The sequence below is a fragment of the Ursus americanus genome, chromosome 12 (assembly GCF_024610735.1).
Source record: "Ursus americanus isolate L20-20 chromosome 12, mUrsAme1.1.p, whole genome shotgun sequence".
NCBI lineage: Eukaryota > Metazoa > Chordata > Mammalia > Carnivora > Ursidae > Ursus > Ursus americanus.
The window spans coordinates 8,983,453-9,009,955 of record NC_142138.1 but is presented as its reverse complement, the minus strand read 5'-3'; the positions used below and the strand labels follow the sequence as shown (position 1 = coordinate 9,009,955).

Sequence of the window (26,503 nt, the reverse complement as noted above, 5' to 3'; positions counted from 1 at the left end):
GCCCTGAGCAGCCCAGCCAGGAGGACAGAGGAGGAGTATTTGGGGGCAGAGTGGGGGAAGCGGAAGGGTACTCCAGGCGAGGAGAACAGCTAGGACAGAGGCTCAGGAGCTAGCGTGCTGCCGAGAAGTTGTGTGTCAGCAGGTCAAGGGCCTTGTGGGTGGGAGTGCAGGGGTACTGCGGAGGGGCCTTCCCCCTAAGTTCCTCGCTGTAAGCTTCTTGAAGACACGGACTGTCTGCACAGAGCCTGGTAGAGTAATCCATTAAAATAAATGTGTGGAATCATTGGACAATCAGATAAGCCTGAGGAGACAGGACTCCCACCCAGGGAGGTGGCTCTTTTCCATCAGTGTGGCCCCACAGCATTGCCTGACAACTTGGATGTCTATGGGTCTCAGAACCCTAGGTCACTGCATCCATCCTAACTTCTGGGGACTCAATGAGGGGAAGTTGTTTGGGGCAGTGGAGGGGTAGGAGAAGGCTCTTAGGGAGGCCAGCGGATAAGCCTGGTGAGGAGGGACAGTAGCATCCCAGGCAGAGGGGATGGCACAAGTGAAGGCCTGGGAGTTTAAGGACTGATGGGGGAGAAATGGCAAAAGAGGAGTCAGAAAAGTAGGTCACAAAGCGCCTTGAGTGGCTGTTTGGGCTTTAGTTTGACAGTGGGGGAGCCCCTGATGTTTGCGGCTTAGATCTGTGCTCTAAGAAATCCCTCCTGCAGTTGCTGGGCATGCCATGGGCCAGGTCCTGAGGACATCCAACAGTGAACAAACCAAAGACCTCCCATCTCGAGGCTTATATTCTAGTGGGAAGAGGGATAAGAAACACACGAATAGGGGTACCGTATAATATAATGTCAGGCTGGTATATGCAGTAAAGAAAAATCAGGCAAGGCCCATCTGAGAAGACACCAGAAGGAAGTGTGGGAGCAAGCCATATGGATATCTTAATGAAGACTGTTCCAGGCAAAGGGCACTGAAGATGAGAGAGTGGGGGAGGGGGACGCTGAGTGCATCTGATGTATTCTGGGAACAGCCCAGAGGCCAGTGTGGCTAGAGTGATATGAGAGAGGGGGAAACAACAGAGGCGAAGTTGGAGAGGAAACTGGGGGAGGAAGCAGGGTAGGGGGTTATAGTCCATTACAGGGAGTCTGGATTTTATCCCAAGCATGATGGGATATCAAGATTTCAAAGAGGAACTGATATGACCTGACTTAAAAAGATCAGAGTGTGGGTGCCTGGGTGGCTCAGTGTGTTAAACATCCGACTCTTGATTTCAGCTCAGGATCATGATCTCAGGGTCATGGGATTGAGCCCCACATCAGGGTCCGCACTCAGCACGGAGTCTTTTGTCCTCCTCCCTCTGCCCCTTCCCCACTCGCGCTCACTCTCTGTTAAATAAAATCATTAAATAAATTTAAAAAACAGATAGGTAGTGGTGTAGAAATGGCTTGCAGGCACAGGGATGGGAGCAAGGAGATGGGTTAGGAGACCATATTGACAAGGGTAGTAGAAAGACATCCTGGAGGGGACACGAGATGGAGGCTGGTGCAGTGAGTGAGAGCAAGACCAGTGGGATTCCAGAGCTATATGGGAGGTAAGATCATGAGGACTTGCTGACTCAGTGCCAGGCAGAGAGGGAGAAGGTAAGGATGACACCAGGAGGTTAAAGACAGAATGAGGAACAGGTTTCAGAGGGGGGAGATTCCTCCCACCACCCCTGTGAAGACCAGCTTTTCCTCATTTTGTGAAGGGTAGACAGAGTGTGGAGGGCAGAGTGGACCTGGGAGTAGCCCTGAGCTTCAGCCTGAGAGGGGCTCCCAGGTGGAGGCTGCTTTCTGCCTTCTCCTGAGATTTGACTCCACGTGTCCCGCTCCCTTTCCTTCTCCACCCCCTGTACTTCTTTGTGAGCCTCTGGCAGGTACTTCCTCCACAGCCCCTGGTGGCAGGAGCTGAGGTTCAAGGCTCGGCCACTGGAGGGCAGGACAGAGCCAGCTTTCTCGAGCGTTGGACTCCTGGGGAAGGGGAGCAGCTATGAGGGATGTACCTTGGGGTGGGGCCGGGGGTCTCTGCACCATCACTGTCAGGGTTGGCTGTAGACCCAGTGGGCAAGGCCCTGGAAGCACACAAACCTGGGGTCACTTCCAGCTCTGCCCCCAGAAGCTCTGCAGTCCCTGGAAGCAGAGGCAAAGTACAGATTCCTTTCTGGCATTATCTTTGGGATCAAGTGAAGTGAGGTAGGTACGGTGCCCGGCGCACAAGAAGGCAGTTATACGCAGGGACCCTGACTCACTCTTCTGCCCTCACACCTGTTTTTATGCATTCCATACTTTATGCTACCTATTTGTCGCCTCCTTACCACACATCTCAGCCCCTCCCTGGCTTTGCTCAGGCTGTTCCCCTTGTCTGGAAGGGTCCTTTCTCAGGTCTCTGAATCTTCCCATTGGCTCTCAAGGATTCAGTCTGAAGGAATTGCTTTCCGGGAGCCCTTACTGCCCTCTGTGTGTCCATCCTCACCTCCGCACTGCCCTGCACAAACACCTGCTGTTTGAGTCCTTCCCTTCGCTGCCTCAGAGGAGGGAGGGCAGCAGCTTTGATGTGGGCCTCTCCTGGACTTAGCTCCCAGCTCAAGTCCTCAAGGGGCTTCGGCTTCCTCCCTCAGTATCTCCCCTGGGGCTTGGCTACGGGGCTGGCCCTGCGAGGTCTGAATGAGGGACCTGGAGGACAGGCTGCTTACCTCTGACTCTTGCTCTGCCTTGCACAGGCCACCTACATCTACATGAAGGCCGCCTACCTCAGCATGTTTGGAAAGGAGGATTACAAGCCGTTCGGGGATGATGAAGTGGAGTTGTTTAGGTGGGTCCGGGGCCTCAGCCACATCTGCCCACAGCCACCCTGTGAGCTGTGGGCAGCAGGGAGGGAGGTGGCCGGCTTAACTCCTCTGGCTCTGAGCTCCCTGTCCCTCCCCCAGGATCACCCCATGTGCCTCATTCCCTTGCATCACCACCACCTCCTGCTGCTGCTTGTTCCAGCCCTTTGAATCTGTTCAGAGGGCTTTTTTTTTTTTTCCCTCAAGAAAGTGGTTTTGTCAACATCCTTTCCACTGAGCCTCTTCTGGTCAGTGGGATAGATGTGGACACTGAGGTTCATAGAGGTCCTTTCTGCTGAGTTAGACTGCTATCCTCAGAGAAGCACAGTAAAGAACCAAAATGTGGCAATCAAACAGGATCAAATCCAGCCTCTGCCGTTTCTTAGCTATGTCACTGTGAACAATTTCAGCAGCTATAAAATGGGAATAACCACTTCTGCCTTGTAGGGTTGTTTTTGAATCAAATAGAGACCATATTGAAGAGCCTGGGGTAGGGCCTGGAGCCACTAAATCACGGCTGTTTTTATTATGATCTGTGCTGCTGTTTGCCTTCTGCCAAGGGTCTAGAGCAGGGCTCAGCCTCAGCGGGCTAAGGATGGAGCCTCAGGCCTTCTTCAGGTTATGGGTGAGGGCTGACCCCAATTTGCAGACCTGGGAGTTGTGGTACCCTGAGCTTCCCGCTAACTGCTGTCACAATAGTAGGGTGTTTATCCTTTACCAAGTGCCTCCACTTCTCCATCTCATAGCTCTTCCAGAAAGCCTGGGAGGGTAAGTATCTATGGGGGAGGAAGGATCATTTTCCCTCTGCAGTTTTAAGTTCTCGGCTAGAGACGGGCTAAGATACTCACCCCGCCCCCATAATAAAAGATTAACAGGAGAAAAATAAACTGGAGTTTAATAACATGTATACCTCCTGTATACATGGGAGAGACCCAGGAAAACTGAGTAACTGAAATGGCCCAAGCCAGCACTTTAAATACCATCCCAAGCTAAAGATAAAAGATGTCCGGGGGTGGGGAGCCAGTTTTGGGGGGTTTTCAGGCAAAGCACAGTACAGGAGGGTAAGGTGGCTCTGCAGATTTAAGTCTCTGCTTTCTCCTTTAAGAGTTTCCAGGGCTTGTCATCCTCTTCCAGGTACAGAGAAGCAGCCCTTAAAAATGGGAGATCTCGCTTATAAATATAATTATCTCTTACAAAAGAGCAGCTGCTACTAGGTTTTCAGAGCTTTTCCGGTATCTGCTGCTTCTTCATCGGCCTAAAATAATCCTTATGCCAAAGAGACATATTTTGGGGTGACAAATTCTGCTCCCCTTCATATCACTATGTCCAATTCAGAGATGAGAAAACTGGGGCCCAGAGAGGTTCCACAGTGAATAAACAAGGGAGGTGTTTGGCAGGGAACCTCACAACTAGACCCAGCTGGATGGCTCAGGCCTGAGGGTCACAGCCACGCCCAGTGACTGTGGCAGAAATCGGAGGGTGGGATGGAGCTGGGTGGGTGAGGCCCCAGATGTGGAGGCTTGCCTGCTGCACACACGTCACTTTGCCCTTGGAAACAGCTAAGGAGGCCACAGCGCGCGTGGCCAGTTAATGAAAGGTTTGAGCCGTGTGGTTGTGGGCAGGTTCTTCCCTTTCTCTGGGTGTTAATCTCCCCTGTGAAACTGGGGTCAGACTTCTGCTAGGCCTTCTGGAAATGAGGCCTAAGAGTGGAAGCAAGACAAGTAGCAAAGCAGGCCTGGGGCCTTTGCTGACATTCTCATCTCTGCCAGCTGGTGTGGAGGAGGCCTCTTACCTAGCCTCAGGAAGTGGTTGGGTTTGAGGGCAGCGCCTGTGATAAGACCACAGCCACAGGCTTTGAGTCCAACACAGTCCCTCATATACGCTGGGGGAACTGAGGCCCAGAGAGGAGCCAAGCAGAGGCTGCGGGGGGGGGGGGGGGCTGGAGATCTCAGTCCTCTCTAGCTTTTTCTTCCCATCATCTCTTTCACAGAGCGGTACCTGGTCTGAAGCTCAAGATTGCTGGGAAATCTCTACCTACAGAGAAGTTTGCCATCCGGAAGTCCAGACGCTACCTCTCTCCCAAACCGATCTCGTTGCCAATCCCTGCTCTGGTGGGTAGGAGGGTCTAGACTGTCCCTGTACTTGTTTGGGATTGTGGGGATTAGCTGAAAGCCAGAGATACTGCTCTGGCCAGAAGGAAGTGGATGGGGGACAAAGATCTTCATGCCTCAGGGCCCTGGAAAGGATTTCACAGTTTACCTGGGACTGTGAGGGCAGCACACAAATGGCCTGAGCCAGCCCCTGCCTGAGAAAGTACTGGTCTGATGGGGGCAGGGAGACAAGTGAGCAGGCTTCAGATGCCTTGTGGTGAAAGAGCAAGCCCACACCTCTGTGCCCAGGCAAGGGCACCACTCAGCTGTTTGTGTTCCCACCCATTTGTTTCAGTCTTGTCACATGATTATAATTGTTCACACTGTTCCCCTCATTGGACCAAGCTTTTCTGAAGCCTAGGACCATGTAATATTCAACTCTGTAGTAACAATAGCTGACAATGCTTTTGGGCACTGGCTGTGTTCTTTACACCCATTGACTCATTTGATCCTCACAACAACCCTGAGTAGATGGTGGTGGTATGCCCATTATACAGATGAGGATAATAAGGCCTAGTAGTTAAGTAGAAAGATAAAATATCTAATAAATAGGTAAGATATAAGTAGAAAGGTAAAATAACTTGTCCAGGTCACACGCTAGAGAGTTGAAGTTAGAATTTAAACCTAGAATGGATCCAGAGCCTAGATTCTGAACCACTGTTATGATGCTAATTCCACTCCTGATTTGAGCAGGCATCAGAGAAGTTTCCAGTTTGTTAAGTGTCTTTGTTATTCAAATACTAAGGCAGCCAGAAAAGTGGAAAGGGAACTGCTTTTTTCTGGTCCTGGCTCCACCATTCACTAACAATGTGACCTTGGATAGGGCTCCCCTTCCCTTAAAAGTAAAATTAGGAATGATATACACCTTGCCCATTTCATACAACAGTAATGAGAACTACCTGGTAAACTGTGTTATGAGTCAAAAACTGAATATCAATATAGAACTTACTATGTATCCTAGATTATTTCTAAACACATTTAGAAGCTGTTTATAGTTTATTTTTTTTAAAGATTTTATTTATTTATTCGACAGAGATAGAGACAGCCAGCGAGAGAGGGAACACAAGCAGGGGGAGTGGGAGAGGAAGAAGCAGGCTCATAGCGGAGGAGCCTGATGTGGGGCTCGATCCCATAACGCTGGGATCACGCCCTGAGCCGAAGGCAGACGCTTAACCGCTGAGCCACCCAGGCGCCCCTAGAAGCTGTTTATAGTTTAAAACGTAGAATAAAACTGTTATATGGGGGGTAATGGACAGGAAGGGCAAGAAGTGACTGTACCAGAAATTTAGGAGACAATTTCCCAAACATTATAATCTGCAAAATGCTATTTATGCCTAAAATAGTTTGTTATTAAATATATTTGGGAAAGACTGGCCTAAACAAAGTTTATACACTGTGGACCTTTTGAAGCCTTTATATAATAATATGTATGGTAAGTCTCCAAGAATAAGCTTGAAGATGATTTTTCCCCCTAAGTTATCTGGCCCATACCTCTTTTTTTAAAGAAACATTTGCTAACTTGGGACCATATAAACCATTTGAGGAATACTGGTTCTAAACTTAAATTCCCTCCTTAGCCCATAATAGTAAGAACAAAACAATAAGATCTTTTTAGAACTTTTTGTATACAAATCAGTTTCACATCTATTACCTGGTTTCCTAGTATAGGAAATGCTAATAGAATTACTATAAATGAACATTTATTTCAGTATTCTGAGATTCCTGGCAGTCAAAGGAAAGAAAGGAATCAGGATGTGTTGCATAGTTTTCATGACGGAAACTCAAGCCAAGTGCCTTGGGAGAAGAGAGACAGGGTGACAATCTTAAGAGCTATTGGAAATCCTGAAGTGCTTAAGTAAATACAGTTCCTCCAATATGGGAGATCCTGCCAGACAGAGCAGGGAGGAGGACTTCCTGGAGAATGTGGGTCACAGCCTGGTCCTCAAAGTATGGGGGAAGAGTTTGGACACAGAAAGGTTGGGAGAGAAGAGCATGATAACACCCAGGGAAGCCATGAGCAGAAGAGTAGTTAAAAACTATGTGCAGCTGTGAGTAGAACAGCTAGGATATGGCTTAAATCCACATTGGTGTGAGGTGAAATCCCAATTATCAGTGATGAGACTCCCTGCCATGACCCCTGCAAGCCCACAGCTTCATAGGCTGGGCTGAGATTTGTCATAAAAGATTACAGCTAGAAGGCCCTGTAGTGATCCTCTTGATCTGAGCTGCCCATTTCACAGCTGGGGAAACTGAGGCCCCCTGGGGAGGAGACCCTTGGATTGACTTGCTCCCCTGCCCTCAGGAAATGATGTACATTTGGAATGGCTACGCTGTGATTGGGAAGCAGCCGGAACTCACAGACGGGATACTTGGGATTATCACCAAGGCTGAAGAGATGCTGGAAAAGGGCCCAGGTGACTAACCCCGGCCCTTGAACCTGCCAGGCTGAGTCAGATCCCAGGTCTTCACAGTTAAAGGTTTCCTCTACTAAAAATGTCCCTCCTTACATCTCTGGTTAACAGTTCTTTCCCTTTCTAAGACTGAACTTCAATGGCAGCTTCTCCAAGCTGTCCCTTGTTCCCCAGTTGGGTCAAGGCCTCCTCTGTGCTCCCACAGCCCCTGGGGCTTCCTTCAGTCAATCCTGATCTCACTACATTGTCGCTGTCTCAGTATCTGTCTTTCCTTCCCAGATGTGAGCTTCCTGAGGACAGTGACTGTGTGGGTCACCTTTGTCCCCAGGGCCCAGCAGACTAGGGTCTCCATGAGTAACTGTTGCAGAAATAAACAAGCCTGTCTTTTTCCCTCACTCCCCTATTCTTAGAGAATGAGTACTCAGTGGATGATGAGTGCTTGGTGAAGTTGCTGAAAGGCCTCTGTCTGAAATACCTGGGCCGTGTCCAGGAAGCTGAGGAGAATTTTAGGAGCATCTCTTTCAAGTAAGTGCCTCTGTGGCTGCTCCCACTCCAGGTGGCCTACTGCTGGGCCCGTCTCCTGGGTAGAATTGGCAGAGGGGTCTCCTTCCTCACATGCACTCCAGTGCTTGACCCTAGCCTACCTCCCAATTCACTACACTTGTACTAGTGTCTGTTCTATGCCAGGATCCTTGCTGGGCACAGATCATTCAGACCTCATTCCCCGGTGCCACCGGATTGCCCAACTACAGGAGTCCACCCACACTGAAGTTTCAGGTGAATGGTGCCTGCTAGAGTTTGTAATTCAACTCTGCCCTTGAGGAGCACAAATGTTACAGACAGATAGCTACAGGCACCTCAATCTGGTATGATAAGGGCTGTGTTAGAAGAAAGCAGAGAGGACAGCAGGTGCCCTGAGGAGGGACCTAAACGTAATGCAAGAAAAGCTTTCCAGGGATGCCGTTTTAACTGGGAAGTTTATCAGGCAGAGAAAAGCAAGCAGGAGTTCTACGTGGAGTAGGTAGGTATAGCGTGTGCAAATGCCTGGACACAGGAAAAACACCTAAGATTGGGGTGACAGTGATTAGGTCCTTCCCTACCTGGGTGAAGTTATAGAGGGAAAGGCTTATAGATGAGATAAGGGAGACTAGATTGAGAAGGGCCTGGATGTTTTGCTTATAATGCTGAACTCTATCCTATAGACAGAAAAGATCAGGAAGGATACTGAGCAGGGCAGATTGGCATTTTTAAAAGAGTATCGCTGGGGCAGCATGGAGGGTGGGTCAGAAGGGCCAGCCTGGAGACAGATTTCCTAATTTAGTAAACCACTTAACCTGGACAAAGGGGGTTGGGGACAGAGGTGGGCATGGTCTAAGGACACGGCCTGAGCCATAAGTTGTCAGGGAATTGGGGCCCTAGGTGTAGAGGACTGGAAGGCTATCTACTGTGGATCATAAGCCTTTCTACGGTTATGTAGTAGGAACCTTCCCCAACTAGGATTCATTATCAGGAAACCCCATGTGAGGGCATGGATTAGATCCTCCCACTTGGGGAAGGCTCAGGAAGAGTCTGAAGGATATCTCAAGGGCAGAGCCTGTAAGCCATGTCCTCCTCTGTCCCACAGTGAAAAGAAGATTAAATATGACCACTACTTGATCCCAAACGCCCTGCTGGAGCTGGCCCTACTGTTTATGGAGCAAGGCAGAAATGAAGAGGCTGTCAAACTCTTGGAAACTGCCAAGTAAGGCGTGGTTAAGCATTGGTCTGTCCTTTGTTTCCTGAGCTCAGGAGCTTCACCTGGCTGGGGCAGAGGAGCACAGGCATCAGGGAGGGAGGGTGCTGGTAAGGGCATTATAGCAGTCCAGAGGCTGGACCTGTGTCCCTGGGAACTCAGTTCTCACCTGCTATGGGGACGCTTCTTCAATTTGCCTGTGAGGATTGGAGTCCCAGAAGTAGGGAGTGAACTACCCAGGGTCACAACACAAGCCAACTGCTGGGCTGGTAGGTCTCCTGCCTTCCAGCCCCATGTAGTTCTTAAAATCATTCCCTCAAGCTTGGGGACTCAAGAGGAGTTAAGAGTGGTTCCAGAGGGTACAATACCAGGGTGAGGGGCTACTCATCCTTTCTGTTATTCTCTACTGGACAAGGCCCAACTCTTTCTTTGGACAGAGACAGGGATTTAAGCGTCTGAAAACCTTCCTTGGCCTGGTAGTCTCCTACAGTTCAGATAGAAGGAAAAGCACTTCCTAGAGCAGCCCTGTATGTCTGATTCTCTGATCTTTTCCAGGCAAAACTACAAGAATTACTCCATGGAGTCAAGGACACATTTTAGAATCCAGGCAGCCATACTCCAAGCCAGGTCTTCCCTAGAGAATGGCAACAGATCCATGGTCTCATCTGTATCCTTGTAATTTCATGCAGCACTCCCAGGCTGGAAGACAGAGACAGCTGGACAGAGCTACTGGAAACATTTCAAAAAGTTCCCCTCCCCCTCCCCTGCCTTTGGGGTCCACTGGTACTCCAGTGGGATGGTTATGACATAGGTATCCATGCAGAAGGGAAGCAGGCATTTTCACCAGTGTGGCCAAGGGCCTTTACCAAGGACAGAGCAGGTGGAGCTCTCTGCCTGCCTTATCATACATACGGGTACTTGTTTTTCACTGTGATGTTTAAAGAGAATGTATGAACAGTTTACATTTTCCTTAGAAATATATTAATGGGATCACAGTTGGCTTTAAAAAAAAAAAAAAAAACCACCTGTACATCTTTGTTTTAACCCATACTGATCTGGAGGTAAATCTATATACGATGCTTTCAAAATTCAGCAATGTCTCAGCTTCCAGGGCCAGAAGGACCATAAAAGCTTCTGAGGGCATAGAGGTTGCACACTGACACCCACTACATTACTACTTACACTTCATTTTCACTCCCTTAGTAACTTTCCAATTTAAAACAAAATCAAATGAAAATTATTTCACTAAAAAGACATGTGAGTCTATCTGTAGAAAAAAAAAAAAATCAATCTTCACCAGTAAGGAATGGGAGTTGCTGAGAGAAGGGGAGCTGTGTGGCCCTTTCTGTGCCAAAGCCAAGAAGTTTGTGGGGGGAGGTTCTCAGACACCAGTCTGCATCCTCACTGTATGCCAAACTGAAACTGGGAATAATTTACGAAACAACTCTTCTGTACTTCACTACGAGGTACATTTATTTACTGACAGCATTTTTCTTAGAATGGTTATTCCTGGCCTGTCATGTATGTTTTAGATTTTTCAGTTAAGAGAAAAGAGTTACATAAGTAATAAAACTTATAACACTTAAGAGATCATGCAACATCTATTTCAGTGAAGTATGTGTTGCTTGAATTCTTGAGCAAGGCAGAAAGTCTGGACCTTCAGAAGCCATATGGCCCAGGTATGTTTTATTTAGACAACATGATGCCTTAAATGTTTTTAAAATAAGTTAACATTTAAAAATGGGGAGATTTCACAAATAAATCTGGTTTCTGGTCTCTTATTTTAAAACGAAAATCCAATCTGGCAACATTAGGCTCATCCCTATAAGACAACAAGGCAACCATCAGTTGGAGCTGAGTAGAGGCTGCTCTAAACACTTACTACCCTTCCGTCCCCTAAAAGCATCTCAATTTTCAAACTCTGGGACTGTTACAGTGAGAACTCAAGTTCAGTGACCAGACACCAAGCTTTACCATTCACAAGCTAATGACAGCATACTTCAACTTAACCATTTCCCTGGAGGAAAAAAACCATGTACGCAGTAAAAATGTTCATCTGTGAAATGTGACTCCTCAAATACATGATTGCAATTTCCGTGAGGGAAGAACCACAGACAACTTCTCTAATCTTCCAGCATTGCTGGATTTTTAGCAAACACTTCTGAACATCTGCCAGGCACTGGGTCGATTAATCTATTAACATCGTCAACAAGCCTTCTGTGACTAATACTGAATGAAGTCATAGTGTTAAGTAAAGGAAATTCTCATTAGGAAAACAAAGCAGAAAACCCTCTTTCAGGATCCTCTTTTACACTTAGTGCCTAGCAGAGCAGAAATGCTATGAAAAAAAATCTCATTTTGTTAGAACTAGACACAATAATGCTCTCCACCAAGAGCAAGCCCTCTGCAAGCTTGCTCTCCAAAGCCTGAATTCTGAGACTAGCCTGTTTCTAGGTGGTTGGGCAGGGCAGGGTGCGAGGAATGACTAGAACAGGCTGCTGAATGAGGGTGGCCTTCTGTGGGTCCCACATACTATAACACTAACACCTACTGCTATATAAAAAACCAGCACATTGGTCACGGGATACCAAGCACAGCTCGCAAAATTGTGGTTAACAAAAAACTTTAAACATTCATTTTAGGCACTTTTATTTTTAAAAAATTTAGCGAGGATGGTTTCCTTGTCAATTTCCTGCTGGGCTTCATTAATTAGCCAATGTCACCTTACCTCTGTCTGCTGCCACGGCTACAGTCTGGCAGGTAAGAGAAATCAGTGGATTTTGGTCTCCTTTATCCCACCCGCAGCTTGAGAGAGTCTATTAAAAATATGTTTGTGAAGTAGGATGAAAATGTCAGATGTCTAACACCATATCCTTGTGTAGAAGCTTTGAAGGTGAAAATTCTGTCCTGGGCTGCTGCTTCTGTCTTATCTGAGCCATTTCTGTTTGTTAATTCTCTAATAGTACAGTGCTTTCCAGCACATACGCACTGGAGAGGCAACTATCAGGTGGAGAACTCTGGCCTAGAAGTAAGGAGACCTGAATTCTAGTCCCTGCTTTGTTACTAATTTTCAGAGTGACCTTGGGAAAGTCATGGACCCTCAAAAAATTAGTAATTTGCACTAGATTAAGGTTCTTTCCTTCTGTCAATGGTTCTGATTCTGACTCTTGTCAAGTATATTTTTCAATTTTCATATCCAAAGTGAGACGAGATATATACCCCCCTACCTTTTGCCAAAGCCTTGTATCCCTAAAGCAACTCAACCAGAAATGATAGGCTTTCTCAATCAAAGGCCTCTATAGTATCCCAGCACACTTGGAGAGCAAATAATCTTCATTTGGGGAAAGTCTAAGTCCAATACACAAAGGAACTCCACCGTTAGTAAGTAGCAACTGTGTAACATGATCTAAACATGCCCTTGGCAATGGAAAGTCTACCTCTGCCTCTCACTGGTCACAGGCCTTTGGACTTGGAGGGTGGCTGCCAGCAGTCCGCTGGTCCCTATCAGCTCTCCCATGTGTTGGCAGCATTCCCTATTCCTTATCTCTCAAGTCAGAATGGGAGTGTTTCCAAGACAGCTTTCGTCATTCACAGTAAAAAGTCATAACCTGCAAAAGCCAGGACCCTAAAAGGCCAGTGCCAACACAAGACTTGGCTGAGGCCCAGGTGGAAGAGTTCCAGCAACTGAAGAACGGCACCAGGAGGTTTTCAGAAAGCCTCCACCTGCTGAGTGCTAGCATCATGAAGAAAAAAATCATCCAGAGAGACTTTTCTCTGGAGATACTCCCAAGTTTATTCCTTCTAAGATGATGAGGACTAGACAGTCTTTTTCTTTGCTTCAAATTTAAAGCCTAACAAGCCTTTCAACAACTGCTACCTTACGTCTTCAGCACCATCATACGAATTCACTAATAAACGAGAGGTGCCTGGATTCTGAAAACCAAACAAAAGTGGGAACTTCCCATACACACACACCTCAGATGCAGCTTTCCAAGGTTGGAAAACACCTTTTTCCTTCCGTTAGCACAGCTCTTTTGAAATCTAGTGCAAAAGTTCATCACTGCCCAACAGGTTAAGTCCGCAAACAGGGAACCTCATTTGGGAGCCTGAAAAATCAATTTCTAAATGAGGAACGTATGAATTGCTCTAAGTATATAAAGCCAACTGTTAAATGACAAAATATAACAGAGCCCTTCCTTTGGGAAGAGAGTTACTAATGGGTGCTAAGGACTTCTAAAAGTCGACGTTCTAGTTTTTAATCTGACACATCACAGCCAACACCTCACAAATAACTGGATTGGGTTTTATTTTTCTTCATATCATTAGCAAATCATTCAGAACACCAGATACCATATGCTCTGGGTGGAAAAATAATAGCTAATACTAAGTGCTCACTATTTACCTGTTGCTAGTCTAAGCACTTCACATGTATGTAATTCTCATAATCACCCTATTACAGATGAGAAAACTGAGACACAGGTTATTAAATAACTTATCTAATAGCACACAGCTATTACGCAGCAGAAAGATTTAAAGCCAGGCAGCCAAATTCTAAAGCCCATGCTTTGCTGAACTGCTGGTCAAACTGTAAAATTCAGTTTAAAGTTGGCTCTTATATTAACCTCTGGGCCACTACTGAGGATGGAAAAGGTACTGGCTAATAGCTCAAACACCAGAAATCCTTGGCTTGGAACACATGGAGCATTTTGTCTGTGTGGCATCGTTCTGGAATTGGCAGAATGCAGCCTATTTCAATGCCTCTAGAATGGACAGTGCTGGAGGCGAATCTCAATATCTTTTCGATAGCATAATCCAGGCTTCCCAATTCAAACAATGTCTAAGACTTGCTTTTGGATCCTAAATGACAGGGTGAACTATTATGAGGCCTCCAAGAAAAGCTGGGCTCATTACTTTTGTAAAGCCAACCAAAGCTTACAAGCATTCAGAGTTCACCACTAGGACCAGACTCTTGAGGCAAACCCGCAGTTACCTTTTCCAACTTCTTTTTCTCAGGGACAAGAAATCTGGAGCCTAGAAGCACTGACGTTATAGAAGGGGCCCGAACCATACACGTGCTGCTCCTCCTCTGATCACAATCAATCTGAGATGCTTAAAGTCTATACCTTATTGATAATGGTGCTTTATTCATACGCAGAGAAAAAAACTTTCTGTGGAGGCATCCAATGACTAAGTCTTCCAGTGGACAGTAACTTTTCTCCAGAAAAAAAAAAATGTAAAGGACAGTTAGTCTCTTATAAAGTTGCCTTGAAAACTTTCTGAAAACAGTAAATGGTTTTAGTCTGTCAGCAACATTAATCAGATGGATCCAGCTGTTGTCCTGAGCTAATGCCCGTTGCCCAGGGTGATAAAGCAGACAAGAACAATGTGGACAACATGTAAATAAATCCAAATCCCTTTGTACAGTTTCGCTGAAGGTCCTAACAAAAATATTATGGATCAGAAAATGGGTTGTAAAGGGACTTGTGGATTTTCCATTTCCTTGCTAAAGAACAAGGAAATAGCCAAAGGTAAAATGGATAAGCGAAGTCTGGATACTCGTATCTGGACAATCAACCTCTGAATAATCAATGAGCACCCAATCGTGCTGTTTTTTTTTTTTTTAACTACTACTATATAATTTATAAAAGGACTGGGTAGAATCAAGTGGGCTAATCTTTTTTTTTGTGGGATGTTTTTAGACCCACAGGCTCTCAGAAAACAAATTACAAAGTATATTTTAAGTTAATATTGCCAAAATACATGTGCCTAACCCAGTTATTAACATCTGTATGTCATTTTAATATAAACCTTAAAGTGTTGTAATGTTACTCCTAGGAGCTTTATTAAAAGGGGTTCTTTTTCTCTAGTAAAAATACTTTATGTGCAGAGCTAATAAATAGCCTAGTTAACTTTCCTAAATACATAAAATTAACTTACTGTATCTTTCAAACCACTTAGAAAAGGTACTATTTTAAGATGTTTATATTATACAATCAAACATTTACAGTTACTCCATTAAATCCTTATGTTTCACTTGAATTACCACACATGAAAGCCATAAATCTGAATTGTGAGCATTAAACCACTGCCTAACCATAGGCAAATACATGTTTTCACCTACAGAACTGAGAAAAAAAATTTTTCAGAGACCATTTTTAATGGCTCTCAGAAAAATTTCATCTAATAGTAGCAGGTCACACAGTAACTATATCCAATGCAACAATGAAAATTTAATAGTTGGGCATTTTTACTCTACACCTTTTTTATTTAACAAGCATTTATTAATAAGAACCTATGTTTTGTGTACATCTTTAAGGAGAAAAATGCATTTAAAGAGATGAATGGGTAGATCCAATCTTAAATAGGCAGGATAGCCTATACTTATGGATTCATTTCTGAAGTGAACAAGAACATAGCCCTCATGGGGGCACCTGGGTGGTTCAACCGTTAAGCATCTGCCTTCGGCTCAGGTCATGATCCCAGCATCCTGGGATCGAGTCCTGCATCGGGCTCCCTGCTTGGCGGGACGCCTGCTTCTCCCTCTTTCACTCCCCTTGCTTGTGGTCCCTCTCTCGCTGTCTGTCAAATAAATAAATAAAATCTTAAAAAAAAAAAATAGCCTTCATGAATAGAAGAGGCATAAAATTGATGGAAATGAGACCTCAATGGCCAAATATTTAGGAACTGAGACTTGGAAGAAATTAGAGGAATTCAACTAAGTCCCCAAAGGGTTAATATAACACAGTCAGGAAAAGACAGTTCAGGACGCTGATGGCTCTTATGCCCATACTTCCCATGATGGAGACATCCTGAACGGCCTGTGTCTTAGGGAAGTGTAGTTGAGTGTAAGATTAGAGCAGGGGAGCTGCATAGAGGGTACAGAAGGAAGGATTATAAACTATCTTCTCCGACCTTCTCCCATCCAGAAAAGAGTAGATGATCTGTACATTCAGTGAGTAAATTTAAAAGTACTTGAGGAGATACTAACCAATCCAACTTTTCTCATGTCCACTAATTTCAAAATTAAAGGCTTACAAAATTAGTTGAGGTTACAGTGGCTTCAAGTGTAATCAGTTGGCGCTGAGAAACTGACTGCTAGGCACTGCCTTTAAGCAGAGGTAACCACCAAACTGCCTACATTTCTGAATCATCCTGAAGAAACTTACCTCGTTTACTGTTTACCATTTCAGTCTCAGAAGTACAGGCAGGTCTGCTTTTGACTCTTGTCATTCCTTTTTTAAAATGCTCCTTATGACGAAGCTCTGTATGCAAAGAATGTTAACACAATGCTCACTGTATTCTGTAAAATCATATTGGCTTATATTACACAGGGGACACCAACAGTAGGGGGAATCTTCTCCTGGTTTAAGAAAGTCCTATGAAGAACACTCAGAGCATTGAAAAGGTTTTTGTGAATCAAAGTATTTCAACTTGCTGGGTCTACACTTAAAAGATTCTTTTACTTTTTCATGGTCAGGCTTTTCAGATATTTCAGATCCTATAGCCAACCTTGAACACATCTTGCCCAAATCTAAAAGTTGCACCTATTATTTGGTTTCAGAAAATGTGAAGCTATTAAGCTTCTAAATTTATGATTAGATAGTATTAAATGCCACACCATAAAAAACCTTCCCAAAAAGTTTATAGACCTAGAGATTAAATTTATACACTGTTTTAAATTTATACACCATTTTAAAGAAAGGATTAGATAATTTGGGGAATATTCTTACGTAATCAACTCTTAACTGTAGCCCTTAACAACTGTATTATAACTTTATTTAACTTAGTTAAAAGCCAAAACTCATAGTTCTTAACATGGTATATGGAAATCAAAATTAAAGAATACAAAGTACCTTAAAAAAAAATTTCAGCTCAATACTAGTTCCTTCAATATTATTGCCAAACTTCTGTGAAAGAAGCCTTGCAATAAAGAAAGACTAACAGCAACATTAGATGATTTTTTTTTAAATTTCACTTACCAATTTTAACAAACTAGAAAAAAAGGAAAGTCTGATTGTAATACTTGATGACACAGACATCATGTTTAAGTAGAAAACACAAGGATAAAAAAAGTAATATCACTGAAAATATTGCACAACTTCAGGTTTTCCTCCAAATTTGCTTTATGTAATTGGGTGGATATAAATTAATGAACAAGAACTTAAGCAAGATACATGTAACAATTTAACAGAACCTGATAATCTAATTTTCAATTTTTCTCAAATTCATCTTTAAGTATTTCCATCATGGGGCTCATAGGAAAATTAACCAACATATGGATACTACAGTCCAGCATCAAATCTTTCAGAAGTATTTGTGACATACTGAATTCCTCTACAATGCAATTATGAAGAACCCTCAAGATACTCGTGTTTCGTATGTAGAAAAGTGTTAGAGTCAAATACTCAACTCAATATAAAATAAGAAACATTTCTGATGTTAGAGATTAAGATTGCTTCTCCTTCTGCTAATGAATGATTCTTAGCTGTAATATCACTGAGCTGAACAAATAAGTCACCTTTGAGTACATAAGGAAAAATAAACACATGCTAAATGGATAAAACATTACAAACTACATCTTTACTAGACCATCTCTACCTCTAACACTTCAGAAGCTTAGAGATTCAGAGTGCTCTTACATTAACTGCAAGGAAAAGGTAAAGGAGACATTCCCTCTTTGAGATCACAACTATGAAGTCATGTGGTTATACAAATTCTGCATTTGTGTGCAAAACATGAAGTATGTTTCTCTTAATTCTCCCTGCTTAGACTTGTCAGTCAGCCAGCAGGACTTTCCTTTCCAAGAAACAGAGACTGAGATGTGTTTTATATAACTTCAATAACCTCAGCACTACAATAATAAGAGATGCAGTATCCTTTTGCTATGGTTCAAGACAATAAGGGAAGAAGGTCACAAGAATAAATCAAAACTGTTACAACTGAGCAACTTTTCTCAGTTTCACCATGGTGCCACTTTCATTTTACATAAGCATGGTGGCATAATTCAAGCTCAATAAATCAGAAATCTTAATATTTAAAATTTACCTTGACTTTTAATTATTACCATATTAACAACCAAAATAATTAGATAAAACACACAGGAGAGGGTAATAGTAAACCTCACTTTACTACAGTTGGTTTCTTGACATTAACTCAATTTTTATAGAAAAGGGATAGTGCATCTCAGTTTGCTTACAAGCTAGGAGATCACTTTGAATTCTGCATTTCCTAACTGCAAACAGATATAGCACTTATAACAGGTTATAAATAAACTGGTTTTCAAGCATAGAGCCAGCCCCAACGATAATAATACACTATTTAAAAAGACCTAAGGCAATGGATTCCATTTCCAATGGAAAAAAAGAACTGTGCAAACAAGCTTAAAACTACTTTTTTTGTGCCAGTGTTATAAAATGTAGCTTTTAATAAAACCTTGACCCAAATGCCAGCAACTTCAGAAAAGAATTTGGGTGGGGGGAAAAAGAGTTATTTCATTTAGGAAAAACATCCACTATCTTTTTCCTAATCTTCAACACACACAATTTAAACATATACAGCTGCTGTAACACTTTACACAATTCCTATGTACTGGAGCATAACAAGATCTAAATACAATTATATTTTTAAACACTGGGTCAAGGCTTTACATAAAAATACCATCCTACTTTTCCCCCTAAGTTTCTAAAATATCACGTATTTTTTTCCCCAACATCTGCAGCCATTCAGGAATTTTTAGGAAACTTTTGTGCATGATCTTAATTCCTAATCCCTGGCTCTTTGGGCTCAGTGACAAAAGATCAAAACCACCAAAAATGATGGTTCACTTGAAGTCAGACCAGAGACCCTGGCTCAATTAGTCTCGTAGGACGAAAGCAGTGCTGCATCAACTGGCTCCATGCAAGAGGGGCACGTGAAGGATCTCATCAACCAGTCATCTATACAGTCCAGGTGATAGATGTGCATGCACGGCAGAAATCGAATCGGGTCCCCATAAACAAAGTCCATCATACAGATAACACACCTGTTGGGGGCGAGGGAGAGAAATCAGAAAGCATTTTTAGAGAAGTGATCTTATCCCATTTCAATCCTATTACAAAGACCATGTTAATCTGAACAGATGAAAATGGCTTGCCTGTCATCCTACTACCAAAGCATGCAAACTGATTTTTTTCCTAATGAGCATTAATCCACCGACAATCTTATTTTGATCCCCTGGAAATTTGTGGGAGTTTGAGAACTATCAACTGAGCAAAGAGAAATGGACCACATGGGTATCAGGTCCATTCCTAGAACTGCACTTGCAAAACAGCTACATATTATAGAAGATAACCAAAGAAGAATGTGATGCTTCAGGTAAGAAGCCATCAGATTAACTTTGTTTATGTGAACTCAGTTTTTAGTGTAAGCCCAGGAGTAAGACAGTTTTCATTTTAATAACTGTATGTTTAAAAACCACCACTAATTTCAGCCTACTTACTGGGCTGCTGCAGCTAAAGATCTCTTTATTAACTCTAGTTTCAAGTTCACTGAATTATGCAGGTTTAAGAAGCAACCCAATGCCATAATATTTCAGAAGTCAGTATTCAGGACAAGTTATTATTTTGAGTATTGGCACTAAACGGTGCTGTGGCTCAAACAGCCAATCATCAACATAGTAAATTAGATTATGTCTTTGTTGGCAAGACCATTCTCAACCTAAAAGGAGAATGTCTTCATTAGCAATTCTCAGACGATAATGAGCTCTTAGGACAAAAACTTCCCAGAAGTAAAATTTGATATTCAACTCATCAGGCTTAATAAAATTATTCTTCAAATTAAAAACAGGTTTAAGATTTTCCTCATCACTAAAACTCCTTAACAATTTTAATGGCTGCATAATCTACCAGAGTATTCCTATACCACAATCTACTTAACTATAGTTCTACTCTAAATAAAACCATGGTGAATATCTTCGTGTATAAAGCGCCAAGAGTTGGAGTGAGATATACATTTTAGGATAGATCTCTGTCTCAAAGGTGTTGACTAGAGAAGGTCCTTGACATATTGCCAAGTTGCTTTCCCAGCTGACAAGGCCACCTGCACACTTGTGCAGGTGAATCCTTGTTAACTGACATCAACTGCCATCCAAATGGACACAGACAACATATAAAATGGTAAAAATTCACAGCACTTCTTAGCTACTTTTTTGTAATGAAAATTCTTAATTGCTGTTATCTCAACATTCTCTTGCATGAACTGATTATATTAAATACCCAACTTCTAAAATGCAGGAGAATATTTTTCAAAAGCAAATCTCTGGAGACAGACCTTTGAAGCATGTATAAATTTATTAAAACTTACTCCCGGATCTTTTTTTCTGATCCATCCCTTCCAGGGTCATAAACTCCTTTAGGCAGATGTTGTATAAGGCCTATTCTTTGAGCTATCCTAATTTGTTCCTCTTCAGTCAGCTGAGTTGCTAGGCGAGTCTGACTAGGTGTTGGATGGTAGACCGGAACTGGAACTTGTTCCTAAATTTTAAAAAACAGAGAAAATGATTATTTTTTAAACATCTGTTTTCTGGGGGTTATGTTTTCCTTGTTTCTTCTTTTTTTGGCTTAGTGGGTGGGAGGGGACGTTCGAGAGGTAGGTTGGGCTGGTGTGCAGTAATATGGGACTGTTTTATTCTGCCTTAACTTTGGCATACGTGACCAAGTTTTAAAGGATAAAAACAGGGGCGCCTGGGTGGCTCAGTCGGTTTAAGAGTCTGCTTTCGGCTCAGGTCATGATCCCAGGATCCTGGGATCAAGCCCTGCATTGGGCTCCCTGCTCAGAGGGGAAACTGCTTCCCCCTCTCCCTCTGTCCCCCACTCATGCTTGCTCTCTCAAATAAATAAAAATCTTAAAAATAAATAAAAGATAAAAACACAATCTTCACTGAAAAACTCACATGGTATGTTGTGTGAAGTATTTCCACATGAAGGCCATGTATCCAATATATTGTTCCTGATATACAAATATGGTAATTTATCGATTTGTATATCAGGAACAATACATAATAATTAACAAAATGGTTTGTATTCAATATTCTCCATAGGCTGTATTCTGTATTCACTGGAGCTTTGTAGTCTCAGTACACCATTATTTACATTAAAACTGGTCATCATAGACTCTTATTTGTGACCTTTTCCCATATAGACAACAACCTTAACCTGGGTATTATCACAATAAACTTTTTGTAAAATTCCTTTTAAGCTTTTGGATACATATTTGGATATGACAACTGAGCCAAATGAGGCCACCCTTCCTCCCAAATGGAAAACATAAGTTTTTAGGGAATGTAAATAACCTCCATAATCATCCAGAACATCAATTAAAGCTGCTTTGAACTAATGGCTTTTGTGTTCAAAAATAACTGAGAGTACCCGTAATGAGAAACTTTATAAGGGCTCAAGTATAAATATCCTTTCCAAAGAGAAATTTTAGGGGAAAGTCTCATATATAAATTAGGCTCAGATACTGAATATTTAATTCAAGGAAAATAAGACTTCTCCATCAGGTCTCCTAACATACCACTATGTCCCTTTAAACTAGTCTTATTCGTAAACACTCCTTTTTTGACAGTTTATCAAAGGCAGAATATTAGACTTTAAATATTCCTATATAAATATATAATGGGCTACTACTCAGCCATCAAAAAACTGAAATCTTGCCATTTGCAACAACATGGATGGAACTAGAGTGTATTATGCTAAGTGAAATAAGACAATCAGAGAAAGAATTATATGCTCTCACTCATATGTGGAATTTAAGAAACAAAGCAAGAGTGATGAGCACTGGGTGTTGTTATATACAACTAATGAATCGCTGAACACTACAAAAACTAATGATGTACTGTATGTTGGCTAACTGAACATAATAAAAAAATAAATTTTGATATTTAAAAAAAAGAAACAAAACTGAGGATCATAGGGGAAGGGAGAGGAAAAAACAAGACAAAATCAGAGAGGAAGACAAACCGTAAGAGACTTAATCATTGGGAAAAAACTGAGGGCTGCTGGTGAGGAGGGGGGCAAAGGGATGGGGTAACTAGGTGATGAACATTAAGGAGGGCATGTGATGTAATGAGCACTGGGTATTATATAAGACTGGTGGATCACTGAACTCTACCTCTGAAACTAATAATATACTATGTTAATTAACTGAATTTAAATAAAATAAATACCCCCAAAAAAGGACTTTAAATATTCCTTTTCTGAGATTTAGAATAAATGTTTAATTAAAAATCTCAAAACCCAGTAAACCTTTATCAAATAATCAAGAGTATATCTTCTGGTACAAATAAAATGCCAGTAGTTAAGTCTCATGTTTTCTGAACTTCCAACATCAATAATGGTTACCTAAGTACTTTCATACTTCTACCTCATTATGTGAATGCTTATCAGAACTATATGGTACATCTAAATAAATACTCATTTAGTGCATATTACATGGAAAGGTGACACCATATTATTAAAAGTATGGCTCTTGGACCAGGATAAACTTGGCTCAAGTCAAGTCTCTACCACTTAACAGAGTAATCTTGTTTAAGTTATTTAACCCATCCGGGATTAGATTCTACCTTATAGGGATGGCTATAAGACTTAAATGAGGAATAGTCAACCCTGAAGTGGCAGGAAGTTAAATAAGTGTAGGTATTATAACCATTAATATTGCATTCAAAGAGGTATTATCTACTGTTGCAGGCAAACTAGCTGTTTCCTCTAAATTCCATGCTTTTCCATCTTACTGCCTTTGTCCTTGCTTTTCCTCCTACCTTTCCCTGCAGTCCACCACTGGTCCAAATTATACCTTATCCAGCAGGTTGCTGACATGAAATGAAGCTTTCCCCAATCCTCTTCTCTACCACCCAATACTGACAGTCTCTAGCCTCGGCTTAATTACATAGGTGTTGTCTATAACCTATACAAGAAACAGGAATATTATACAGAATACAGTGAAACTTCAGTTAACCCATGCAGTCAAATGAAAAAAAGACTGTCAATTCTTCTAGCTTTCCCAGAAAAGGTTAAGTACCAAACTGACTGTATTTCTCTAGTACAACTTGAAAGCTTTCTTTTAGCCCTGTGTATCTATAGCACTATCAGCACAGGTGATTTTTGCTTTTAGACAGTTTTTTTTTTTTTTTAAAGATTTTATTTATTTATTCGACAGAGATAGAGACAGCCAGTGAGAGAGGAACACAAGCAGGGGGAGTGGGAGAGGAAGAAGCAGGCTCTTAGTGGAGGAGCCTGATGTGGGGCTCGATCCCATAACGCCGGGATCACGCCCTGAGCCAAAGGCAGATGCTTAACTGCTGTGCCACCCAGGCGCCCCTTTAGACAGTTTTTTTAAATGCATATTTTCTTTTAAAAGAGCTTTGTACATAAAAAAATTCAGTTTGTAGCTCCAATTCAGAATCTGTTACATGCAACATGTATATTAAAACCCTAGTTTATGCACTAGAAAAATAACTGTTCAGCAGGCTTTATAGTACATATAAGAGTTATATGACCCTTTGGTCATTAATGATCATATATATGACTGTTCCATCTTTGATTTAAATACCTCTTCAAGGTTTTTAACCTAGTAAACTTTCAATGTAGAAAAGTTTCATGGTTAAGTCAAAAAACTGCAACTTACTAGCTGCTAAGACCCTGTACACATGGCACCTGGCTGGTTCAGCCGGTAGAGCATGTGGCTCTTGATCTTGGGTGGTGAGTTCAAGCCCCATGTTGAACCTACTCTAAATAAATAAAATATTTAAAAAGACTCTCGCCATGTTTTTTTAACCTCTCTGAGCCTCAGTTTCTTCATGTGTAAAGTACAGGACCACTGTAAGAATAAAATGGGAAGTGTAAGTGTTGTCCCTGGTACAAGATACACATAAAAAAAGCTCATTAGGGGCGCTTGGGTGGCACAGCGGTTAAGCGTCTGCCTTCGGCTCAGGGCGTGATCCCGGCATTATGGGATCGAGCCCCACATCAGGCTCTTCCGCTATGAGCCTGCTTCTTCCTCTCCCACTTCCCCTGCTTGTGTTCCCTCTCTCGCTGGCTGTCTCTATCTCTGTCAAATAAATAAATAAAATCTTTAAAAAAAAAAAAAAACTCATTAAGGGGTGCCTGGGTGGTCCAGTCGGTTAAGTGTCTAACTCTTGATTTTGGCTCAGGTCATGATCTCAGGGTTATGAGACTCTGCTTGTCCCTCTCCCTCTACTCCCCCATCCCTCATCATACTCTCTCTCTCAAAATCTTAAAAACAACAAAAAAAGCTCATTAAATAAATGTTAGCTATTACTGCAGTTCTACTATTATATGACCATGGAACAACATCCCAATATTTAAGAAATGGATTGAATTTATAATTTTACATGTTAATTATACCTCAACCAAGCTGAAATTGAAACAAAATTTAGTTTTTTAAAAAAAATAAGAAATGGATTGTACTATGCAGAGGTAGGTATAAGTTTTAAAAAATGAATCTTTGAATTCATCCAAGACCAACTCTCTCATTTTATAGGCCTAAGCCTGCCTACAGTCCATGTGTATTTACTGACGATATCACAATCAGAACTTAGGTCTCCCTTTTAAGTCAGTAATTTCTACTATAACATTCCTGGTTGCCCGATAGCAAGGAGACTCTGCAAGTTAAATGATTTGGCTTGTGTCCATTTACATTACTTTGAAGAACAGTACACTGAAATGACATTTTAAGAAAGCCACAAAATAAGGTGTATCTCATAAATGGTTCTATAAAGGTTTTTCATCTGTGATAAAAGTTTTATAATTTCAGTAACTGCTAGAATTTAAGAATTTCAAAGAATATCAAATCCATCTTAAATTGCCCCCATAAAACAGACTCTATAACCAATAGAAAAATAAACTCCAAAGTCTAATCATTACTTCCTGTCTGTCCTTTGACTGAAACTCCTGAGGGATACTTCAGGTAGTTCTTATTAAGGTTGAGAGGTCAAATTCTGCTGCTACTAGTTTCTCCTTACGCTGATTTTGGATTTCTGCTCTCTGGTATCACTTTCTTAAACTACCTGGTTTAAAAAGGTAACATGGCCTACTAATCCAATGGGCTTTTTGAGCAACAGAACTATCTTGTTCATAGTAATCTTATTTATAATTACAATATTTATAACTGAGCTACTATAGTGGAATGGGGCTGGAATGGAATGTGACCTAGGAGGGATGAGGATCCCCCTTCCACCCCTATACCTAGGGCATGTCTGCAGAATCACAGAAATCAATGGAACACAGTTTTGAAAACACTGCTATCCAAGAATATGGGATTTTTAATCTAAAAAATTAAAAGACTGGAGTCTGTTACTTACTATGATCACTGTTAATCTTTAGTAGTCTCTTAGTATCTTTGAATAAAGATAATACCACTTTAGAGGGTGATGATGCAATCATAAGATAACAACAAAGAGCATCATAAATGTCGACATTTCTAAGTTATTCCAACCATTTGTTTTCTCCCCATCAATGACTCTGGTTTGCAGACTTTAAGCTAACAGCTATTGTCCCTGGCTCTCTGGCTTATCCCAGAATACAAACTCTTTGACCTCTGTTATGACCCCTGCCAGGTCAGAGTTTTTCAACCCTCAGATTACCATTTCCAGGCTAGGCTACCCTCCTGATTCTCAGTCCTGCTGATCAGTCTTTGGCACAAGATGACACATGAAGTCACACTGGAAAAACTGCTATAAGACTATGGCTAATAAGGGTCTCCAAAATCCTTGAACATATCTACTACAAACAAAAAGGAATTAAGTTTTAAATTGTTTTAGAAGTAATCATCTCCAAGCATGTACTTGAAGAGGCTACATTTCCTTGGTCTTCTGGTTCATATGTGTACAGAGAAGAAAGAACAGAAAAGGGAAAGCTCTACTTTATGAAGAAATATAATATTAAAAATAAAAACCTTATCTTTTAATTACACATATTACAGGTGTATTTTGTATGTTTTGTTAAACCAAAGAACCCTCTAAGCACCACCAAGATATTTAAAATGATTCAACATTCTAATTTCAATTTACATACAAATTTTTCAGAAAACCATAGAGGGAAGAAAACGACTAAGAATTGCTGATATTTTAAAGATGGATATGGCCTCACCGTTCTTAACACATACACCTAATTTTAATTTCCATCATACTTGTGAAAATGGCTTGTTTTATGAGTTACTGTTTACAGACTAGAGATCCAATGGTATTTTCTAGATGGCAAAATGGAATCTTACTTCTAATGTCAGCTAGAAGACACTGAATGGAAGACAAGACATGGATATAAAAACAACAATATAAAAGATTTAGATTCTG

The 26,503-nt window shown here is 41.8% G+C and overlaps 2 protein-coding genes across 6 annotated transcripts in view; one reads left to right on the top strand and one right to left on the bottom strand.

The window, feature by feature from the left end:
- Nucleotides 1-15,772, top strand: part of TTC39A (tetratricopeptide repeat domain 39A) — a 56,126-nt gene extending 40,354 nt beyond the window's left edge. For 4 of the 5 annotated variants that reach the window (XM_087865867.1, XM_045799571.2, XM_045799572.2 and 1 more), the window contains 6 exons: nucleotides 2,759-2,850; nucleotides 4,854-4,974; nucleotides 7,316-7,427; nucleotides 7,835-7,949; nucleotides 9,049-9,165; nucleotides 9,712-15,772. In XM_087865867.1, the coding sequence (XP_087721993.1) occupies nucleotides 2,759-2,850; nucleotides 4,854-4,974; nucleotides 7,316-7,427; nucleotides 7,835-7,949; nucleotides 9,049-9,165; nucleotides 9,712-9,835 (681 nt within the window). In that variant the 3' untranslated portion in view covers nucleotides 9,836-15,772. Of the gene's footprint in view, nucleotides 1-2,758; nucleotides 2,851-4,320; nucleotides 4,461-4,853; nucleotides 4,975-7,315; nucleotides 7,428-7,834; nucleotides 7,950-9,048; nucleotides 9,166-9,711 lie in introns of those variants that run through there. The other variant, XM_045799575.2, reaches the window with a different exon arrangement.
- A 1,138-nt stretch (nucleotides 15,773-16,910) lies between these two features.
- The window catches only part of RNF11 (ring finger protein 11), a 35,951-nt gene continuing 26,358 nt past the window's right edge, over nucleotides 16,911-26,503 (bottom strand). The window contains exons 2-3 of the mRNA XM_045799576.2: nucleotides 20,497-20,666; nucleotides 16,911-19,177 (exon numbers count right to left, since the gene is read on the bottom strand). Of these exons, the coding sequence (XP_045655532.1) occupies nucleotides 19,006-19,177; nucleotides 20,497-20,666 (342 nt within the window). The 3' untranslated portion in view covers nucleotides 16,911-19,005. The remainder of the gene's footprint in view (nucleotides 19,178-20,496; nucleotides 20,667-26,503) is intronic.